The sequence below is a fragment of the Carassius auratus genome, chromosome 21 (assembly GCF_003368295.1).
Source record: "Carassius auratus strain Wakin chromosome 21, ASM336829v1, whole genome shotgun sequence".
Lineage (NCBI taxonomy): Eukaryota > Metazoa > Chordata > Actinopteri > Cypriniformes > Cyprinidae > Carassius > Carassius auratus.
Window position 1 is genome coordinate 23,789,666 of NC_039263.1, and position 23,527 is coordinate 23,813,192.

A 23,527-nucleotide genomic window follows, 5' to 3' on the forward strand; every position below is an offset into this window, starting at 1 on the left:
CTGCAAAAAACACACAACCCTCTCACACATGTAATGAAGCAACATATGAGATCACTGATTCATTATTGTCAATATACACTGTAAAAAGTTATTGTTTTTTGGATGTAGTCACTACATTACAGATTATTAGAATAGATAGAGAATAGAATAGAGAATAGGATTTCAGTCGTTCTACTTCTATTTCACGTTTAATTTGATTTTACTTGCTGTTTCTTTTTCATTATTTGTGACATTTACTAGTAATCTTTGAGTGGCAATTGTTTGTCCACCATACAGGAAAAAAAAACATGAATTAAATCAAAATGGCATTTGACAATTTATGTTTGAACAAGTGAAACAGTGAACTACATTTTTATGTTTCTGATGAAAATGTGGTTTTTGCTGTAAATCTGATGGATTTGAACAGTAATAGTAATACATCTTTCCTCCACAAAGCACAGACTCATTCATGTCACATGTGGGATGAAATGTGTATGGGAATATGTGAAATTCATAGGGTTTTCCCTGTAAATGTTTTCATATTCATCAGAAGATGAAGTTCAAGTGTGTGTGTGAGAAAGGAGAGATCAATCAGTTGTTTTAAAGTCGTATTGATCGTACAGTGAAACTGGCCCAGATTTCTCTTCCAGAAACTCGGCGTGAAGGAGAAGAAAGATGATACACACCAGAGAAAAGATACTGGTGTGCATACTGTAAATGCTGGGGAAATGGAGGCTGTTGATGGTGAATGCATATTTTTACTCTTTTATAGCTCAAGAGACTTGAGTTCTGAGTAATGCTTCATTTAAGTATCAGCTACATCTCAGATGTTTCTGCTAAAATAAAAAACAGACCCAAATGAAAGAATATTCGACATGCAGTAAAGAGTACAGAGCTGTAAAATTAATGTGGAGAGCAGCTCAGAACATTTGATCTTAGTAGAAGTAGCAGAAGTCTTGTTGTTGCTCTCCGTTTCATCAAGAGGAAACAGTCAATTTAAAGAGATCTTGTTTGAAATTGTTCTTCATCATTAAGAAATGGCAGAAAACGTGTTTGAGAAATCAGATTAGAGTGAATCAGAGACAGGTGAGATTAGATTCTGATATTGACTTCATTTCTCTTGTTATAAATGTCTTAATTAGTACCCAATCTTTTTAAATCATTCTTTAGTTCACATTTAAAAACAAAGGTTACTATTCAGGAACTCGAGCTGCGTAAAAAAATGCTATGGGGAGCGCGTTTAGCGAGAGCGACTCTGAATATCGTGTGTAATCTGTCCATTGGAAGAGTGTGACGTCACGGGCGGGGGATACAGACATGTGCCACATAGCCAGCGTCAGCTTCGCGTCTTTCAGGAAGCGCTCTGTGTGTGAATGTCTTCAGTTTGTCTTGTGAGTCTTATTTACTGTTGTCTGTACCAGTATAAGCTCCAAGTATGTCAAAGAGCAAGGCGTAAACTAAACATCTAAAAGGCGAATCCGGATCACGTTTCAGGCTGTGTTCCTCCCTGCCGGCGATATATAACAGGTGGGGATATACACAGTCTGTGCGTGGTCTGCCTGCTTGCCAATGCGGCTGCTTAGATCCCGGAGGGCTCTCTTCGAGGAGGGAGCATTCGCGAGGCAGAGCGGCAGCTACACTCGTGAGGTTCGCAAATGGATCTTGCAGAGGGAATGGAGACGGGCGAGTCCCAATCTCCTTCCACTTCGGTCAGATCCCGCGCCCAATCCCTGGGTTCGGAAGCACGCTCTGACTACTATTGCAATGTGGTGGGGATGGGAGAGTGTGGCTACAGAGTGATGCCACGGGTGGAACAGACGCTCGTGAGCTATCTGTCCCCCGGTGCAGATAGCTGGTCCAGATCCGAGGACTGGTTTGTCACAATATATCTCAAAGATGCATACTTCCACATCTCCATCCTTCCACAACACTTTCTTCCACAACACTTTTATTTCTGAGGTTTGCTTTCGGGGGTGAAGCTTACCAATATTGAGTACTTCCCTTCGGCCTTGCACTCTCACCCCGCACGTTCACGAAATGTGTAGATGCAGCTCTGGTTCCTCTGCGAATGCAGGGCATCCGCATTCTGAATTATATCGACGATTAGTAGATTTTAGCTCAGTCAGAGCAGATGGGCGGTTCGACATCGAGATATCGTTTTCGCACACATGGGGGAGCTGAGTTTGAGACTGAACACCAAGAAGAGTGTACAGAGAATCACCAATCTAGGCATAGTGTAAAATTCGACCATGATGCAGGCACGTTTGTCCCCTGCTCGTATAGAATCGATTCTCATGTCAGTCGAGAGAGTCAAAGAAGGTCACTCACTGTCAAACAATTTCAGAGATTGTTGGGTCTGATGGCAGCTGCGTTCAACATCCAACTCTTGGCCTGCTGTACATGAGACCCCTACAGTGGTGACTAAAGACCAAGGGTTTTTCCTCGAGGGGAAATCCACTTCGACTGATCAAGGTCACGTGGCGATGCCTACGTGCATTAGATGTGGAAGAAACCTTGGTGCTTGAATCAGGGCCCGGTGCTGGGAGCTCCTTGTCACCATGTAACACTTAGCAATGGATGCGTCCTTCACTGGTTGGGGTGCGGTCACAAGTGGCCACCCTGCCCGTGGTCTGTGGAAGGTCGCCATCTGACATGGCATATCAATTATCTAGAGATGCTAGCCATTTAACGTGCACTAAAACCACTTCCTCCCAGACCTGAGAGGTCACCATGTGTTGGTGCGCACCGACAACACATCAGTGGTCTCTTAGATCAACCACCAGGGAGGTCTTTGTTCCCGCCCCTTGTACAAGCTGGCGCACCAGATCCTTGTGTGGTCCCAGGGCAAACTCCTCTCACTTAGAGCAGTGTATATTCCTGGGAAATTAAATATGGGAGCAGACATATTGTTGAGGCAGGGGCCGAGGCCCGGGGAATGGAATCGTCACCCCGAGGTGGTGAAGCAGATATATGGAGAGGCTCGTCTGTACACATTTCCCCCTAATGCTCTGCTCCCAGGAGTTTCTGGCGAGAGTACGCCGGGACGGGGTCCGTCTGTTGTTAGTAGCCCCGTTCTGGCCGGGCTGAGTATGGTTCGCAGATCTGGTCCCGCTCCTCAACAGCTCTCTGTGGGAGATACAGATCAGGACAGACCTACTCTCACAGGCGCAGGGCACGATAATTCACCCTCGCCCGGAGTTGTGGAAGCTGTGGGTGTGGCCCCTGAAGGGCCACAGCTCATAGCATCTGGTCGCTCAACCGAGGATGTTGAGACCATCCTCCAATGCAGAGCTCCCTCAACGAGGAAACTGTACGCCCTGAGGTGCAAACTCTTCACCTCATGGTGCAGAGACCATCAGCTTGACCCAGCTAACTGCCAAGTTGCTACAGTTCTGGAGTTTCTGCAAGCCAGGCTCTCTGCGGGGTTGACCCACTCCATTTTTTTCATTATGTAGCGGCCAATGCGGCCAACCATGTCCCTCTCGGTTTCCTCCGTGGTGCGCTGAGGCTGAGACCTCCAGTACGGTCCCGTATTCCCCCGTGGGACATGGTCGTGGTGTTAGAGGCCCTTTGTAAAGCTCCATTTGAGCCAAGACATATGAGACAGACATCTAACCCTCAAAACTACCTTTCTGTTGGCTATCCCCTCTCTGAGGAGAGTCAGAGATCTTCAGGCCCTCTCAGTGGCCCCTACTTATCTTGGCTTTTCATCTGCCATGGCCAAAGCGTTCATATACCCTCGAGCTGGATATGTCCCTAAGTTTCCCTCTGTCACACCACAACCTGTAGTGCTCCAGGCCTTCTGCCCTCTTCCCTTTTGGGAGCCTGACCAAGAGAAGATAAACTGTATGTGTCCAGTTCAAGTGCTGTACACCTACGTCCACAGAGCTGCCCTGTGGAGAAAATCGGACCATTTGCTAGTGTGCTATGCTCTTCCATTGGACAGATTGCACACGATATTCAGTCGCTCACACTAAACGCGTTCCTTATAGCGTTTTTTGACACAGCGTCTCATTCCCTTGAGGAATCATGGTTACATGCGTAACCTAGAGAAGTTTTTTTTTTCTTTTTTGCAATAATGTCATAGAAGAACCATTTTCCTTTCAGTGAACAGTTCCATTTCCAAGAACTCTTTCCACTATATAAAACCTGAAATAGAAAGGTTCTATGGATATTAAAGGTTATTAATGAATCAACGGATGCCAATAAAGATATTTCTTTTTATGTGTTTATGACCATAAGAACCTATATAGTGATAAAAACTTTGTTCAATTTCCAAAGAACCACACAGAAAATTTGGAACTGGCCAAAATAAATCTTGATCAGAAAATTCTTTGAACCTGAGATGCTGCTAAGAACGTTTATTTTTTAAAAGCGTTAATTATTACTTGATTACCATCGCACTCTTGATTAATGGTCAGTTGATTGTGACACATGGCGGCTCATACCCATGACTTTTTGACTTGTGTTAGAAAGTCCAGCGTCTACTGGCACACTTGAGTCGGTATATTTGTGACTCATGTTTAGTCTGTGAGCAGCTAAATCAGACAAAGTCATCTTCTTCTCTCGGCAATGTCCTCAAATAAAAAAAGAATTATTCATAAATTAAGTAAATACTGCTTGTTTTAATTCTAAAATGATAGCTTTTCTTAAATTAATTCTACAACGTTGGTTCAAACATGTGGCATACTTTTAATTGGCACAAAAATAATTTGACAATTATATGTGATAACAACACACGTACAATGGAAGTTAACAGGCCAACTTTGATTTCTGGAGTATTTACAGTGAGATTATTATTTTATAAAATTTGTCCTGTTAATATGTGTATTGTTTTAGCTGTAAAGGTTTACAATTTTTAAACTTTTTTAAAAGTTTTTTTTAACTACATGGTGTTGTAAATCCTAATATTTCTAATATATGTTAATTTATGTAATTTTATGTTTTTATTATTATTTCATTTTATTTGTGCAGAAAGTCGAAAAAGCATTTCACTGCACATCAAATGTATGGTTATGTTTAACAAATATAAAATATCATAAAATATCAAACTTATTTTTTTCATGCTAAAGTGGTAAAATTGGAATCTACACAAAAAAGAATGCCTATGGTTTACATCTTGTGGCTGTAATATTGAAACAGTGAGTATTTCAACATTTTTCAACATTCAACAAATTTTGGGATGATCAACATTGTGCCACAAATTGAGTTTATTTTATACTGTACCTGAAATTCAAACAGTGTTGAGCCACTATCATGTCTTGGGTAAACTTTTTTGAGAAAGATAAACATGTATTTGTTGTGTGTCTTACCAAGCTTCTGCATGCACGCACGTAGCCGCTCCTCAAGACTAATCACGCGGGAGTGCAGGTCGTCATAGTCATAGGCTCCCATCTCCTGCTGGAGGAGGCCGAGGCTGGACGTCAAGTTCTGCACCTCCTCCTTAAACTGCTGAACCAGTCGCGCATCCGCTTTGTACTCCTCCAGTACGGGAATCAGCGGACGCAGCTCCGCCATTTTTGCCTTTATGGCCTGTAAGTATGTAACGTTGAAATGTTGGAAAGTCTTGCCTACTGTGCGTTCTGTAACCTGTCTGAACCCTTGCTTTTAATTTGAACAATCTAGGTGTCGAATACTGTTGTGTATAGTGTGTTTGTTCATCTGGACACTCTTAAAATAAAAGTTTCAAAGGGTTTTACAGCCATTGGAGTTCTTATAGAAAACCACATCTGCCTCAAAGTATGTGGACATCTAAACACCACACCAATCTGCTTAAAATTTTCTAAATCATTGGCATTTACGATGAGTTGAGACCTGTTCACATCAAGGATAAAACTATAGCGATAAAGATATCGTTCTCAATTTAAAAGAACGGCAGAGGCCACACCACAATTATATTGATAATGGCTTATTTTATAATTCACCTGACTATAAAGAGCACAAGCGGACAACAAAACTGCAGTGAGCTTATAATAAAGAAAAAGTTATTTTGCATCGGTCTGGATGCTAAACGTTATTGTCATCTTTATAACTATTGATTATGGTGTGAATGAGCATTTCATCTTTGTTTTGCCTCTATTACAGTTTCTACAGTTCTGGAAAAGTTTTTCTGGATGCTGGAACAAGGATGCAGAGATCTGCTCCTGAGCATCAGTCAGCTCAGGAATCAATGTTGGATGATCGAAAAAGGTTACAAAGGTCTTCTATGTTCAGGTCTGGGTTATGTGCAGGTCAGTCCAGTTTTTCCCCACCAAACGACTGGATTAACCTTTATACATATTATTATACTTTTTTTTTTACTTTGCTAGGTGCAAAAATGCTCTCTTCTAATTTAAATGCTTGTTTACCCTTGTCCAAAAGAAGTGTATTTTTCGTATAGAATAGTATTAGTTGTATTGAATGTGCACTTGTATTGTACTTAATATTTTAAAATTATATTTTTAAAACGCTGTACTTGCAGATAATGCTTTCAGATGTTTTACTTTGAGGCAGATGTGGTACACTTTGTTAAATTGTTATAATGTCAAATTGTCTTACTTTGAAGAAATACACTTAATTCAGTGTGTTAACTAACATACTAAAGTGCACGTAAAGTACTTGATTATAATTTTAACTATACTGTGTTATGCAATGTTACGTTTAATTTATTAAATCGCAATATAATCATTACAAAGGACCCGTAAATAATGATATGATTTTAATTTACCATAAATGCCTGTCTGCACATTCAGCAGTACAATAAACTTAAGTCCTAAAATCACTCTAAATTAATTTAATATAAATGTAAACTAAAACAGTTTAATTGTAAATAATATGCACTTACTGTAAGTGTCAGTCTGCACTTAAGTATATAAAAGATATTATATTGTGTAATTATTTTTCACAAGGTAAATATAGTGTTTTGAGTTATAGTCTTGATTTTATACATCTTTAAGTGACGTTGTAGTGGAAAATCTTTTAAATTTAATGTGTCCACATACTTTTGGCCACTTTGTGCATGTACTGATTCTTAAAAAAATATACTTTTGTTAACAAATGATGCTAATATCAAGAACATAATTGTAATACATACTTAAATTAGCATATAGCACATCAAGAACCCTGAGAAAAGATATTTAATAAGATAATTTTTTTGCTGAAGTTCTTCAATAAACCAATAAAAAGTTTAATTTTAGCAGGTTATGTTTGTGTGTGTGTATGCTTGTAGAGCCAGTGAGAGACCAGAGGCCAAGATGCAGTAAAACTACTCGTATTCGTACAAAAATCATATATCTACAAACATTTATCGACGAAATCAAACGCTCTGAACACGGTAAACAATTGGGAAAAGACTTTATTAGTTGTCGTTTAGAATGCAACAGCAGAAAGGGACACATGCTGAAATTACAACTCACATACAACAATGTGATGTTAAGATTAAATTTTTGACTTCCAAAACGCATATTACTTCAAAAACCAAAGACTCATAGTGACAAATAATAAGAGTAATAATAATAATAAAAAACTTAAGCAATACTAGCAAAGATGAGAATAATAATGGTAGTAATAATAATAGCAATATAGCAATGAAACGTAATAATAGGTAACAATTCTTTAGAGTAGCATGCAGGAGGAGATCTAATTGGTGGTTGGATAAGGGAGGGGGGAGAAGTGTTTCTTACAGCTAATGTCGAATAGAATATGAGAATCGTGACATAAACAGCGTGACTGACGCCCACTTCAGCCAATCGTGGGTTAGACCTGCCTCTTCTGGCCTCTGGCTCTCCTATCATGTCTTTATAGTTAGCCCTGCAAGCAAGAAACAACACACTCAGCACAGGGAGCTAACTCACTAACCTAGCTAACACATTCACGTGCTCTCACAAACACACACGCACATCTCATGCACTCGCACACTCACGCTTGTGTTACAAAGTGCAAACAAAATTACAGTCCATGCATGTGTCAGGTCGTATAGTGTGTCATGGGATTCTTTGATTGGTACATAATAGAAAAAGCGAAATGTGCAGATCCATTATTTATAATTAATATGTAATGTTTATTTCTATTTTAGTTTATTTTTGTTCTTATTATTATTATTTTTAATTTAATAATGCATATTTAGTTTTGCATTCTTCTGTTCTCAAACGTAAAAATACAAAACTAATAAAAGTTCACTAATTGTTTGGATCGAATCAGACAGGTCTGCACATTTGGCAAAAATCACACAAGTATTTATAAGTGTGCATGCAATCTGGAGTGTTTGTGTATGAAAGTGTGGAACGATGTGTGCATTCATGTGAAATATGTGCACTGCTTGCATTTGATTGTGTGTTCACCTTGTATTGCTTGGCGATGTTTTGTTTGTGGTTCTCCTCCACCTGTCTGAATTTGGTCTCCAGGCCACGGAGCTGATCTTCCATCTTTACAACGTACTGCAGGTCCCTCTGGGTCCGCTGGTCCAATACTTGGATTGATTGCGTCATGTTTTGCACCTTAAAATACACACAGAATAAGAAGAGTATATATATACATATATACACAAAATATTGAGTTTATTTTTTTAGTTTAGAATTTTTAATTTATTAAATTTGTTATATGTTATGTATATACTATGAAAACAAATATATTAAATAAATATAAAATGATAATGAATGTATTATATATCTTCAGTTTGTTATCCTCTTTGACAAAACTGCAGTGTTTTAATTTTTTATAATATTCTTTCATTTCCAATAATTTTTTTTATTATTTTTATGACAAAATGCGATGATTAATATAACTACATATTTAACAAGATATTACGTTTTATATTTTAATAATTTGATATTTAACTTGTTATCCTTTTTTACCAAAAAATAACTTTTTCTTGAACTTCCACTAATCTTAAAATGATCAGTTTTTGAAGAAACGTTTAAATTTATTAACTCTAAACATCAATATATAACAAATCTAGTGACCTTCTGCAAACTAAACTAGCGAGTTCTGCAGCTATACCACGTCTTCTAATGATTTGATGTGTCCGAGGAGTTGCATCATTGTCTTTCTGAGGAAAGGCTGTTTGCCTTTGCGCCAGCAGTGTTCCAGAGGAGCTCATTAACTCGCAGTTTTTGTATGCGAATAATGTTGTTGTAAGGCTTATGCCTCTAGGTCTCTTTGATCTCTGGAGGAAAGCTCTGGTTGTCATGGATTCTGTGTCAACTTCAGATAGGTAACATGATGCCCAAGGGCAAAGCAATAGAGCATTATGGGTCAGGAGGTCACCTTTTCCAGTAACTGGCGGAGTTGTTTGGTGCGGGCATCCCTTGAGCACATGGTCTGCTGAGGTGCGACGACCGTACACACACACCTGCCCTCGCTGTCCTGAGCCGAGCTGTACACCTGCCAGGACTCCTCTGGGTTAGCAGGTAAAACCTGCAATGAAAATATATTATATCTAAACTTAATATTTTCATTTATAATCCCAGACTTATTGTCATTACAATCACATGACACAAAATTACTCAAAATCCCATCTGCCCGTGCCACGTCAGACCACGCCCACATCCCCACCCACCAATCAAAACGCAGCAGCTTTACATCAGCCTCATTCACTCGCACAGTTTTGTAGTCTATTTGACTGACAGCTGTTTGAGAGAGGCGATCTGTCCTGCTCAGCTGTGTCATTCTTGAACTACTGTTGAGTTACAGATCCAATCACAGTCTGTCTGGAGTTGATGAGAGTGAGGGACAGATGGAGGACTGATGAACATCCACTGATGCAGGTCTGGAGAATCCAAAATCTCCACAGTCTCCACACCAGTGGAGCATTACAACACTACACAAGACTTTGATTCCGCCTGCTTTGCAGCCTTTCGTGTTATGTTCCATTTTTAATCTGGCACGTTGTAAACCCCACAGATTTTTGTTTATATTCATTTTCCCTGAAAGTGATAAAAGACTGAACCACGAAAGAGCTACACAACTGCGTTACATCTACAGTGTGTTTACTGATGTAGCTTATTTGTTTCATTTTTTAACATAAGTTAAAATGTGCTCAAAACACGTTATTGCGTTCGAAAGAACTTTAGGGACTCAAGTCGTGTTAAAACGCTTCATGCCTTTGTTTATTTCAGTGGGCTTTTCATGCTAATTCAAATATTCAAATAAAATCACACAAAAAATGATCCGGATATCTATTGTCTTATTGCAGCAATTGTGTTTTAGATATAAAAAAGAACTAGTTAGAACGAGAAAACATTGTGAATTGTAATATTAATGCGCTCAGCGTTCGAAATTCCATGACATCACAATCAGCAGGTCCGAGAACGCCACTTTTTTAAACGGAGAAATCGCAAGGAGGCGTGTACACACGGTCCTGTATTGGAAATGTTTAAAGAATTAATGGAACAGAATGCAAAAGATCGAATATTTGTATACAAAATCGCTTTTAAATGTGGAAAACGGGAGTTGTGGCATGCTGCAACAGCGGAAATTAATTTACATATTAAAGGCTTAATATCTGAACTTTTCGTTTGAATTTTGCGGGGAAATAACCCGAGACTTACTCCTATACTCCGGTCAGGATAGCCGCCCTGCGCCGCGGTCAGTTTGGTGGTGTTGAGCCCCACTAGTGATGGCAGTGTCTGGGACATCCAGTTGGTGATCATTGCCATGGTGCTGAGCACCACACCGATCTTCAGCAAAGGCACCGACATCTCTGCGCACTGACCCAAACTCTCATTCTACACAAGCCACCGGGGAACCGTAACGGCGAGCATCGCTGCCCGTGAGCGCCTCGTGCATCACCATCATCCTCATCATCTCCTCTGACGGTCCCGGTTCGGACTGTTTCACTGTGCTCATCTTGATTGCCAGTGACTGAATGGAGTCCGATGTTGTTAAAGTGATCAAAACTGAGCGGCTGTGACCCTCGTCTCCGCGCGCTGCTCTCGTCTGGTGTCTTTTCCGTTATCCGTGCCTTTTTTTGTGTGCGTTCACGCCCTTATTGGTCCGCCTCCCCACGCAAGTGAATTACTCAGGATAGATTACAACTGCACACACCGACTGCTCTCCGTGGATGAGAAAGGAGGCGGCGCCACACGTTCCTATATAAGGGAGCGCGTGAACGCGTCAAGCGCCTCTCTGCTCACGAGACACGCCACCGGGGATTTGCAGTTGGCAACGGATCGCGTTAATAGCCCGATATTTTCATAGCCACGCGACCGGAACGGTTGTAAACCGAGCATCCCAATGTCACGCCCCAGTCCGGGTCAATGCGAGTGAATAATGATCCCATTTCTCCCGCGGGCCCTTTACTGCTGTTGCTCTGTTGAGATCATCACCAAATTTTCGGTCAGTATATATATATATATATATATATATATATATATATATATATATATATATATATATATATATATATATATATATATATATATTAATATATATATTAATTATTATTATTTTATTTTATTTATTTATTTTTCAGCAAATTCTCCTGAGGTTCTTTTCGCGCAATCAAAGTTTTCTCTTTGGTGCCAAACGGGTAACCGTTTAAGAAGACGTTTTAAACAACATTTTTGCGGTTTTGTGTGTGTGTGTGTGTTTAAAAATGTAATTTGAAAATCTAAAATGAGATTAAAAGGACAGTTCTATAGTTTTCTGTTCTATTCTGAATGTAAAAAAAGAAAAAACGCAAGCGGGATACTGTTGCTATGGTTACAGCTTCAGGCGAACGCGACTTGGTGTTTTCTGACTTGTAATGTCACTTGTTGTTACTGAAACGTTGTTTTGACTTTAAATACACACAGCTAAAGTGTTATTTTAACAAGCACCCTGTCATAAGTCACTTTTAATCAGTGTTTTTTTTTTCCAGAAATAGTAGCTACCATTAAAGAACTCACAAGATGTGTCAAGAGAAGCGCCTGTGAAATAAATGGAAACATAAGTGGCATATTTGCTTGGAATCTCTTTATTGCAACCTTAAACACATGTAAATATCTGATATGCACATGTGCAGATGGATTATATATATAAGAGGGTCCCGGAAAGGGCCCGCCCTGCATGCATCTTACACATTCAGTGCCGTAAGTGCATTAATTCAGTCAGCATTAGAATGACTCGAGCGCCCCCGTGCTGTGATCGGCGGTACTGTCATGCTATTACACCCGACCTCTATCTGGCACTACGACAGAACGAGTAGTGCAGTCTCATGCATCACTCGTTTAACACCTATTATTCACAGACCTAGACATGTCAGTGAGTAGTCGTGACACAGTAAGAGGTGGAAAACACGTCATAGTTAGAGGTGCATGAATCGTGATACCAAAAATAACCATATAATATAAATAATCTGGGGAAACCGGGACTACGTGTCACACTTCTTCCCAGTGAATATTTCTCAGGACAATTTTTCTGTAAGTTCAGGCTACATAAAAGTTTTAAATAATTATACTGTTATTGCCCAGGGAAAAATAGATACAGTTCAGTTTGTACGTTTAACTTTGTCCCCTGCACTTGCATTTTGTCATACTAAATGGCGTAAGTTGTCACAATGGTATCCTGCTTTTTTAAAACTTGAGTTTAAAATATGAAAAGTTTTGCTGAACAGGGAAATCAAGTTTATATATATATATATATATATATATATATATATATTTATATATATATATATATATATATATATATATATATATATATATACACACTGTATATATATATATATATATATATATATATATATATATATATATATATATATATACACACTGTATATATGCAGCGAGTGTGTGTTCCCCCTTAAAAGAGAATAGAAGCTGAATTTAAAGAACAGACAAAAACCCTATAAAAGTTTACAATTCCAAAGTAAACAGGGGGGGGGGGGGGGTATGTCATAGGTGTGTCACTTTACGTAGACTGACCTTTGAGTGAGAGAGAAACGGGCTGAGAGATATTCGGGGAGTGTCAGGCATCCAGTTGTGTCTCTGTCAGCATATCCAACCTCACTTTAATAAAACATCAGACAGAAAACATCTAAAACACTGAATCTAGGGCAGATATTCTTTCCGGGCCTGTCACTGTCTATTACATACAAACCCATGCACACTTTTTTGGTTTGCTTGTGGATCCACAATGATCCGATCTTTCTGTACTGGCATTAAAGGACTAGAACTGCCATCGTTTACTCATCCTCCTGTCCTTAAATCTGTATGTTTTTCTGTATGGTTTCCCAAAGAACACAAAAATAGTTATTTATAACGGAATGTCCAAGGTGTTCTTTTCCTTACAGTGCAAGTGAATGGTGACCACAGCTGTCAGTGAAGTTTGAAATGTTAAGACTGAAATTTCAGACTGTTCTTCTCGCAGAGCTATGATGTGACTTGAAATTTAATGCACGACTTGAAGTATACTTTTGTAAAGGAATAGTTCACCCAAAATAAGAACTTACCCTCAGGGCAAGTTGTAGATAAGTTTGTTTCTTCATGCGCACAGATATGGAGTTCTTTAGCATTACATCACTTGCTCACTGGAGTGGTGTGGATTACTTGTGGCTTGTTGTTTTATCAGCTGTTTGGATTCTCATTCTGACGGCACCCATTCACTGCAGAGGATCCACTGGTGAGCAAGTAATGCAATGCTACATTTATCCTAATTTATTGAAGACACAAACTTATTTTCAAATCGTGGATTGCCTGAGGGTGAGTACCTTTCAGCAAATTCACATTTGTGATATATTCCTTTAATGTATTTCCTTCATTTTCACAGTTTAACTTTTACTGAATGAAAGTGAGCAGCTTTGTCATTCTGCTAAACATCTCCTTTGGTGCTCGATGAAAGAAATCAGAGGTTGGACCAACATGAGGGTGAGTAAATTATGATTTTTTTTCATTTTTAGGGCAAACTGATCCTATAAAACATCTTTTGAACATGTCATCCCTATAGGGAACATGGTTACCATCCTGCACTTTGGTCGCATTTTTATGTGAGAGGAGATGGAGAGAGACATAAAAGAGAGACGGAGTGAATGAAAGATAGAGCCATAGAAATAAGGTTACTTCAGCACAAATCACTCTGGGCTTGAATTTGTTTGGCCTTGAGATCCCTCAGCGTGTTTGCCAATGAACAATACAACTTGAAACACACTGGCTTGTTTTTATTTCAGAGATTAATGAGTAGCATATCAGTGCACGTGGTAGGACTGTGTTTTGCATGAAAATAGTGCAGTACATACTTTTAGAACGCTCTCGATGTTGGGCTGACCTTGTGTCACGTCCTCAGACTTGTAACTGGCAAATAGACACTTATTTACAAATTAGTGGCCTTGGGACGTTCTTTTTGATTTTTGATGTAACATTTGGTCTCGTTAGTTCTCTCTAAACTCTCTGAACTCGACTGTGTTAATTAAATTCTTCTTTCAAACCTAGATTACTTTCTGGCTTTTGATAAAAGCTGACGATCTATTAATTAAAAAGCTATGCTAAATAATACTTTTCAATAAAAGTTTTTGGCTAATGAATCAAACAATTAAAATTAATGCCAAATGTCTATTCTCATTAATTTATGCAACACCAGGGACTTCACAGAGTTTATCTGCTATTTCTCTATAAACATTAACACTAGAATAAAAATGAAAAGTTTTCTAAATGAGTTGTTTGATGAAGTTAAGACAACTAATTGAAAATGAAGCTTGTATTGTGGTAAATTAAGCTGCACACTGATCAACTAATCAACATACAACCTCATCCAATGAGGTTAAAGCTAAACCTTAAAGGAATTGTTAAACACTGTCATCATGTTGTTACTCTGTCATTTTGGAACCTCGACAGCATCTGCTAACATTTATTTTCACTGGAAATGAGCAGCATGAACATTCTGCTAAACATTTACTTTTGTGTTCAACAGGAGAAAGTCAGTCATATGGAGTTGGAGAGAAATTAAGGTAAATAAAAAAAAAGTGATTTGCACATTATCTTGCAATTCTGACTCATTTTCTCAGAACTATGAGTTTATATCTTGCTATTTTGACTCTATAACACAGAATTATTAGACATAAACTTTAAATTATAAGAAAATTATGTTTTATTCTCATTATTGGGCTTTATAACTTATATACTAGTTTATATTTTGCAAATCTGACTTTATTTCTCGCAACTGCAAATATTTATCCCAATTCTGAGTTTATAACTTGCAATTATAAGTTTATATCCTGCAATTCTTACTATATAACACACAATTATGAGTTCAATCCCATAATTCTGAGAAAAAAGTCAAAATACGGTAGTAAGTTTATATCATGCAATTCTGAAAAAAAAATCAGAATTTTGAAATGTAAACTTGCAATTGTGTGATACAAAGTCCAATACTGAAAAAAAGATTATATTCATACAATTATGAGTTTATAACTTGCAGTTGTATGTTATAGAGTCAGAACTGTGACATATAAACTCAAAAAAAAAAAAGTTTATTTTTTTTATTTTCTGGTACTCACTCTCATGTTATTTATTTATTTATTTATTTATTTTTTAACTTGACAGCATGCGTTGACATTCACTTTCTGCTTTTGTGTCCAACAAACGACATGAGGGCAAATACATCATTTTTTTTATTTGTAGGTGAACAGCTTTAGTTTTACAAAAGTATTGGTCGGTATTGGTCAATATTGCTATTAATTCTAAAACAAGATATGCAGTAAACATCTAATATAAATTTTTTATAGCTGCAACAGCGATCAATTTTACTTTCATCAATGTGAGAGCAGCAAAACCGTAATCTTGAGCTGGGATTCCCTTTAACACTGTTCTTTCTGCTTTTTATCATCTTTTAATAATTCATGTGTAGGCTGTGCGATTTCTGCAGCCCCCAGCAAAACAATAATATCCTGGAGATCAGGAGTGCTGGATGATGATTGGCTCAGAATGAACCAGCAGAAACCATCTGAGCTGGTGGACAGAAGGAGACTGTGGCAGCAGTAACTCATCTGTAATGGTCTGTAAAGCCTTCAGCTTGAGGCTGAGCGTAAAAAAACAGTCCAATGCGATATGAGTGATTTATCAATCGTCTGTGCTGAAGACCTCCCCAATGGTTCTGCAGTGTGGATAGGAAGAGGAGGAAGAAGTAAAGCTCAAAGTTTTCTCCTGCACAACTTGAAATGGTCTGCGTGGTGGTGCCCGTGATACTGCAGAGGTGTTTGGAACGGAGCCCTGCTGTTTGAACACTTACTCTCCCCTACCCCTGCACCTCCTCCTCTGCCTCTCCAAGCAGTCTGTTCCTCCTGCTGTTTTCACTGCTAGTTTACAGAATATCTGCTTCAGAAACTTCAGAACATAGAGGTTTATTTTGTGATTGGGGAAATACTGTTTTATATCTTGGTAAGGGGAAAGAGAGCGATGTGTGTTCGTGTGTGAACAGATGGTAGATTTTACATTTCCTTGAAGAAAATGAGTCGTGCTCGGCTGTGCAAATTTCACAGGCCAGTTTCAAGGGTGTTTTGGGTGGTTGCCAGGGTGGTATAATGCTACTAAAGTGTGTTTAGTGATTTTATGTTGCTTATGTTGCTTTAAGGTGTTTTGAATAGTTGTTTGTGTGTTGCAGATGGTTGATAATGTGTTTTTGGTGTTTGCCTGGGTGTTGCTATCCTATTAAAGTATGCTTAGTAATTTGTATTTTTATTTATTTTATTTATTTTTTGCAATTGCTAGGGTGGTTTGAAAATGTGTTTGTGTGTTGCAGTTGGATTGCTAGGGTGTTATGGGTTGTTGCTATGCTATTTAAGTGTACATTTGCTAACATGTTCTAATTGGTAACCAGGGCTGTTGATATGATTCTAAAGCATACTTTGTGATGTTTGTGTTCCTCTAGTGTTATTTGTGGTTATTAGTGGTATTTGTTTACTAGGGTGTTTTGGGTGGTTGCCAGGGCATTGCTATGCTGCTAAAAATGTTTTTAGTGGTTGTGTGTTGCTTTGCAGTTGCTAGGGTGTTTTAAATAGTTGTTTGTGTGTAGCAATTTGATTGCTAGGGTGTTTTGGGTAGTTCCCGGGATGTTGCTAGGTTCCTAAAGTAATCTTAGTGAACGATAGTGTTGCTAGGGTGGTCTGAATAGATGTTATGAGTGTAATTTGTAAAAATTTGGTTGCTAAGTGTACTTTAGGTATTGTTAATATTTTGCTATGCAGTTTCTTGGCTGTTCTGAATGGTTGTTTGTATATTGTCTTTTGGCTGCTTTGCTGTTTAGGCTGTTTACTGATGTATTAAATGTATTGATGTTTGCTAATCTTTATTTTTAATATATTTTTGCTAATATTTTCTCCCTCGCTAAGGTTTCTGGATGTTTTAAGGTAGTTTCTTAGTGGCAAAGATTAAAGCAGCCTGCCCTATAGTCTCTATAATATCCTTAAATATTTCTGATTATTAAAAAGTAACAACACACATTTCGTTTCATTCACTGCCCTTAACACAGAAGGGACCGTGAGTGTGTCTCTGTATCCTCCTGCTGTCTGTCTCTTTCTTTACAAAGCAGTAAACACACACACTTGCCCTTTCACAGTTCAGATGCTACAAAAGTATATGATGGACAACACAAATATAAAGATTTAGAGCATGCTGATGATAGATCGGTCTTGCTATCGATTGGTGATTTCAAAAGAACGTGTGTGCATGTGATTTCTGGTTTACTAGAGAGAAACAATGAGTGTCACTGCTGGTGAAATGCCATCATATAAACAACAGCTTGTGTTTCCTTTTAAACGCAGGCACACACTTTCCTTTTATCTCCCTTTCATAGTCAAAACCAGACACAATCGATTAAAGGCAGAGCCATTACTAATATGATAATTCTTCTCATCCACAGGCTAGATTATTCTCTTTTATGAGAGCGTAGTGATGACCTTTATCTCCATGAAGGTGATAAGACCATAGAAGATGTGTATCTGTACCGTGGTAATCAAAAACTAATCTCATTCATTCTATAGCTGGTGAAGAAGGAGACATTATCCCCATTCTCTCTCTCTCTCTCTCTCTCTCTCTCTCTCTCTCTCTCTCTCTCTCGTTAATGGAAGTTTGAATGGATTCTACATTTGGACTTGGGCTACATACTGAAATACGATTAGGACATTAACACAAATTGAAAAGACAGCATAAGCACCGCTGGGAACAGAAGCATCATGCCATGAAACTAAATGTGCATGTGCCCTGTCAGAATTATTAGCTAAGTGTTATACAAAAGATTATTTTAAATGAATTCCAATTAAACTATTTTTTAATTATGTATTAAAATTATATATATATATATATATATATATATATATATATATATATATATATATATATATATAAATGCAAATACAAATAAATATTACTAGAAGTTTAAAAAATAATGTTGCACTTATGTCATTCTGAAAAGTACATTCTGTCATTATGGCTTCATGTCACAAGACCATTTTCACTACAGAAAAATTCATGATGATCCCTGGCTGTCAAGTTTAGTTGTGATTTTTCTATTGAAAACAGGACATTTGGGTGAGACATATCTAATATACAAATAAAGAGCTACTCATTTATTAGACATTTATTAGAAATTCTTTGGTCTTACGTCTTCCTAGGACTTTAAGTGGTGCATGATGCTCCTGACTAGGAAGATCAGATTCTCATCTCTATCCTCACTATCTATCTGAAAGTTCCTGTAAAACAAACTCAAATCATTTTAGGTCTATTAAGCCCTTTAGAAAAACTGCTGTATGGATCAATTTGAATCCAATCAATGGTTGGTGCATAACTTGGTCAGGGGAAATATTTTGTTCCAGCTTGCATTCTGACCTAAATAATGTTACTGATTTTCAAATGAGATCAGTTTAGACCTTATTCTGTCAAACGGGTTCAGGTTGGATACTAGTTGATAATGAGTGGGTGAAATGATGGGAATCTGTAGTATGAGATCCATCAGCTGTTCTGTGGGTGGTGTTATGGGCTTTTTTTCTTAGTGGTGTTCAGTGAGTGCTATTTCCATTAAGGAGATGTTTTGTGGGTTGTGTAGGTGTACTTATTGAGCTTTTGAGTTTAGGTTCAGCTGCTGTAAGCAGTTTTAAGCAGTGCTTTGTGTGTGTTTAGGGGTGTTCTGTGATGAGTATTTACATTTTAGGAGATGTTTGTGGATGGTGCTCAGTAAGTAGTGTTTTAGGAACCATGGTCCATGTACTGTATTTGTTTGCATTCAGAGTAATGAGTGTTGCTTTTTTTTTTTTGAAGGTGGTGTTAGGATGTGGTCTATACACTCTTTAAAATAAAGATTTTTAATAGTTTTTTTCTCAACTTGATAAGAAAAAAACAATTGATACACTCTTAAAAATAAAGATTCCAAAAGCGTGATTTTGCAGTGATACCATAGAAGAACCATCTTTGGTTCCCCAAATAACTTTTTCAGTGATCAGTTCTTAAAATAACCTTTTTTTTCTTAGTGTGAGGAGCGTTTTAAAAATCTAGAGAACATTTTTCCCCTGTTGTGAACCCTTTGTGGACTGTAAAGGTTCCATGGATGTTTAAGGTTCTTCATGGAACCATCAATGTGATTTTATGTGTAGTTTTCTTGAGTTCTTAAAAAAAAAAAGGTTCCAAATGGGTTTTCTTTTTGTTGTGATGCCACAGAAGAACCATTTTTTTTTTTTTTTTTTTTTTTTTTTGCAATGGAAAGGTTCCATGGAAGTAAAATGTTATTCATGGAACAATCAATGGCAATAAAGAACCTTTATTTTTAAGAAGAACCATTTTTTCCCCCCAATTGATCTTTCAGTGAACAGTTCTGTTGTCGGAAACATTTTCTTTCTGAAGGTTCTTCAAGGAACCGTAGATGCCAATGAAGAACCTTTATTTTTAAGAGTGTTCTTTGGAAGATATTGAAGTCACATCATACATATTTGAGGTAAGTGCTTTGGTTCATGATCCATTAAAGCACCACTACACGACTGGTTTTCTAAAGAGCTAAAAGATATAAAAGCTCTTTGAGGAACTCAAGAAGACTCTCCTTCGACATTAATCCATAAATCTCTTCTAAAGGTTTCTAAACATGTAGTGTTGAATCCAGTAATAAAGCATGTAGGCCATGCTCAGAACAGAAAATGGGCCCTGTGACTCATCTCAACTCCTCCTAAACACACAAATTGAAGGCCAACTCAGTTTCCACAGCACAATTACCAAACAATGACAATTTCCTGAGTTTGAAACTAGATCACTGCATTTGTGAGAGACGAGCATATGACTTTGTTGTATTTGCTCACACCTGTGCTCCTAAGGTACTTCATGTGTTTAATTTAACACTGACCGTAGCCTTATCACAGAATGGCGTTTTGCTGTTTTTGTTCTTGTGTATTTATGGGACAGTTGTGATTTTGGATGTGAAATGATTGTATATGACATGTCTTTCATCCAATACTTGAATACATTTGATGTGTTTGTGTATATGTTGCGAGGTCTTCTTCTCAAACTGGCTAAAGCTGAGTAAAATGCCAAATTGTCAGCGATTCAATGGGCTGTAAATCTCAGAGATGAGAAGATGAACAGAGCCACGTGGCGGTAATTGATGGGTTTGGCAGAGTCAGTTTGAGATTTACTTGCGCGCACACGCCGAGTAAGCATGCTGCCCCGCAGCGAGCCTAATGCAACATTTACACAGGCTGTATGGTTCACATGCTCATCCTTTCTGATCAATATGAAAATACATGCTACAGTGAGATGCTGGTTAAAGGAATAACTGAAGCGTGAAGAGCCCTGTTTGCATATGTAGGAGCCAAGAACACTGCGCTCTGGGTAATGTTAGTAAGAGCAGCCAAATGCTCTTCAATTCTCTAGTGCAGAGCTCTAGTTTCTTTTTGTAACACTTTACCATATTACTGTCCATTTCACCAGGGACATAAACCTTAGGGGGAGATGCCATATTTAATATGACATGAATGAAAGTAAGGGGCATTTATAGGTTTTATTGTTTTGGCATGTTTATTTATCACAGTGTTTGTGTGTGTGTGTGTGTCTCATTTGAGTTTTGCATTGGCTGAACAATTAAAATAAACATAGAGGTACAGTTTAACCCATTAAACACTATACATCTGTATCATATTTTCATTCATGCATAATTAAATATGTCATATGTCTCAAGGTATATAGAAACCATTATGACAGGTGGTGACTTGCCAGCCCCAATTTGAGAAATTTCAATTTTCTTTCCCTCTCTTTTTGTGAAATAATCATAATTAGGCCCTAATGTGCACTTTTTCAAATTACTCTGTTTCATGTAATTAGTAGTGCTAATAATAGCAATGTGCAATTACAGCTCTACAAAATCTGAAGTGCATTAATATTACTTAGCACTTCTCAAGTTCTGTTTGGGTTCTCCCAAGGCCTTCAATAGCTTAAAAACGTACTTATATCAGCTTGATATATAATATACATGTGAGTTTGTTATATCAAACTTAAAACATAATTTAGGACTCAGAAACATGAATACGTGCAATGAAATGCAACATAAAATACACTTCTGCTAGATCTGTTTTGTGTTTCTCTGCAAATGTACTGTATATTTTCAATGCTCAAAATGACCCAAACAGAAGCATTTGGTCACATTTCTGTAAAGTGCATGTCGTCTTTAGGATAACATCTGCTGGACGGAGGTTGATTCCATTAGAAGAACATATAAAAAGCTTAGGTTGCACTTTATTTGAAGGTGTCCTTGCTACAGTGTAATTATACATTTAAGTAGTAATATTAACGTGTACTTAATAAATGGTTAGGATTTTCACAAAGCTGTGATGATTTTTACTCTTACAGAATTGGAGTCCCTGGGACCCCAAACAAAGAATGCAAAGTCAGATTAAACAGTACACGAGGGCTGAATACACAGTAACATAAATGTTTGCTCTAATACACGAGGTGCAAATATGTAAATAACTCGCTTTTCCTGCAACTTGGTCGTGCGTTGATTGTTTGCTGTGAGCTGTCACTGAGTATAAGAATTGACTCTTCATATCTCTGGGTTTGTAATCCCATTCGTTAATCTCTTCTGCCCATTAATTCGGCTAATTCACCGCAGTCGGATCTGTGTTAGATGTTTATGTGTGTGTGTGTGTGTGTGTGTGTGTGTGTGTGTGTGTTTGTGTGCGCGCGCGCGCTGTGTGTGTGTGTTTGAGAGAGAGAGAGAGAAAGAGAGAGTGGGAGGTAAAGATGGCGATAGACCTACTTGCGTGAGTTCCGTGCCCATCAGCACCAGCACGATGAGACTCAAGAGCTTGTTCACGCGCTGCATCTCGCGCCTCCGCTCGCTCGGTCTCGCTCTCGCATGCAGATCCGGTCCGGTGCCTCGTTAAGACCCGCTCTTCGGTGCTCTCTCCTCTGTCCCCGGTCTCTCGCTGTCTCTCTTTCTCTCTCTCTCTCTCTCTTCTCAGCAACAGAATGACAGAGAAACAGCACTCGGTCTCGCGCAGCCGTCTCTGGGCATCTCGCGCGCAGAGCGTCCCTGCGACTCCCGTTCCCGTTAAATGAGCGGCTCTGGATGTCTAGCGTCACGCAGGGAGGTCTGGTTAGCCCAAAACTTTGTGTGTATCTGGTTGTGTGAGGCGGAGAGACTGTTGAGCGCGAGCGCGAGCTGTCCTAGGTGCTGAAACCGGATGTGACATACAGCGCGCGTGGGAAATTCAACGGGGATGAGCGAGAAGAGGAAGAGCGCGACTGAGCTAATTGGTCGAGCCTTGCTGCGTCAAAACAGTCTTAATACACTTGTAAGGACATCTTATCTGCATACGGCGTCAGATGGTATATAAAGAAAATCTAGTAATTCTGTATCACGGTTTCCACAAAAATCTGACTCTTGACCACTAAACCATAAGGGTTGTTTTGAATCATGCATCATCTGAAAGCCGAATTAATAAGCTTGTCAGGATAGCACAATATTTGGCCGAGATACAACTATTTTAAAATCTGTAATCTGATGGTGGAATTTTTTTTTTATTTTTTTTATTTTATATATATATATATATATATATATATAAATATATATATATATATATATATATATATATATATATATATATATATATATTTAGAAAATAGCCTTTAAAGCTGTCTCAAAAGTTTTGATATGTTTACGGTTGGAAATGTACAAAATATCTCTAAGGGAAAATGATCTTTACTAAATATCCTAATGATTTTTGGCATAAAAGAAAGAAATATCATTTTGACCAAATAAGACTTGGGAGTTTTATGGTGCTTTTTGTTGTTATAAATTGTAATAATAATTCACAATATTCAGTTTTACTGTATTTTTGATTAAATAAATGCAGCCTATAGGTGAGCATGGCATATGTACTGTATAATGACCTTTACAATTTTGTGAGATTATTAAATGTGACTTAAGCCACACTTACTGTAAATTATATATTGACTTAATTGCATAAGGTTAAGTGTCATTTATCTTGAAGAAAGTAAGCACACAACACTTTTCAAGCAAAACATTTAACACAAAGAAGTTTAGATTGTAAGATATACTGTACTGGTCCTCTAAAAACTAAAGTTACAAGTCATTGAGCAAAAATGAAGAAAATTTAAGTAAT

General features: G+C 38.0%; 1 protein-coding gene across 3 annotated transcripts; it reads right to left on the bottom strand.

Moving 5' to 3' along the window:
- Positions 1 to 5,081: 5,081 nt before the first annotated feature.
- LOC113039030 (noelin-like) lies at positions 5,082 to 22,612 on the bottom strand. Of its 3 annotated transcripts, none has more exons than XM_026196896.1 (4): positions 10,506 to 11,221; positions 9,223 to 9,372; positions 8,298 to 8,453; positions 5,082 to 5,511 (listed from the first exon to the last, which is right to left on the bottom strand). In XM_026196896.1, exons 1-4 carry the CDS (start codon positions 10,653 to 10,655, stop codon positions 5,140 to 5,142), a joined length of 828 nt encoding a protein of 275 aa, XP_026052681.1. In that variant the 5' UTR covers positions 10,656 to 11,221; the 3' UTR covers positions 5,082 to 5,139. The 3 variants fall into 3 exon arrangements, with proteins under 3 accessions (XP_026052681.1, XP_026052682.1, XP_026052683.1); XM_026196897.1 differs by lacking the exon at positions 10,506 to 11,221 and adding an exon at positions 22,159 to 22,612 and having other exon boundaries at positions 5,095 to 5,511; XM_026196898.1 differs by lacking the exon at positions 5,082 to 5,511 and adding an exon at positions 7,447 to 7,767 and having other exon boundaries at positions 10,506 to 11,054.
- Positions 22,613 to 23,527: the final 915 nt, after the last annotated feature.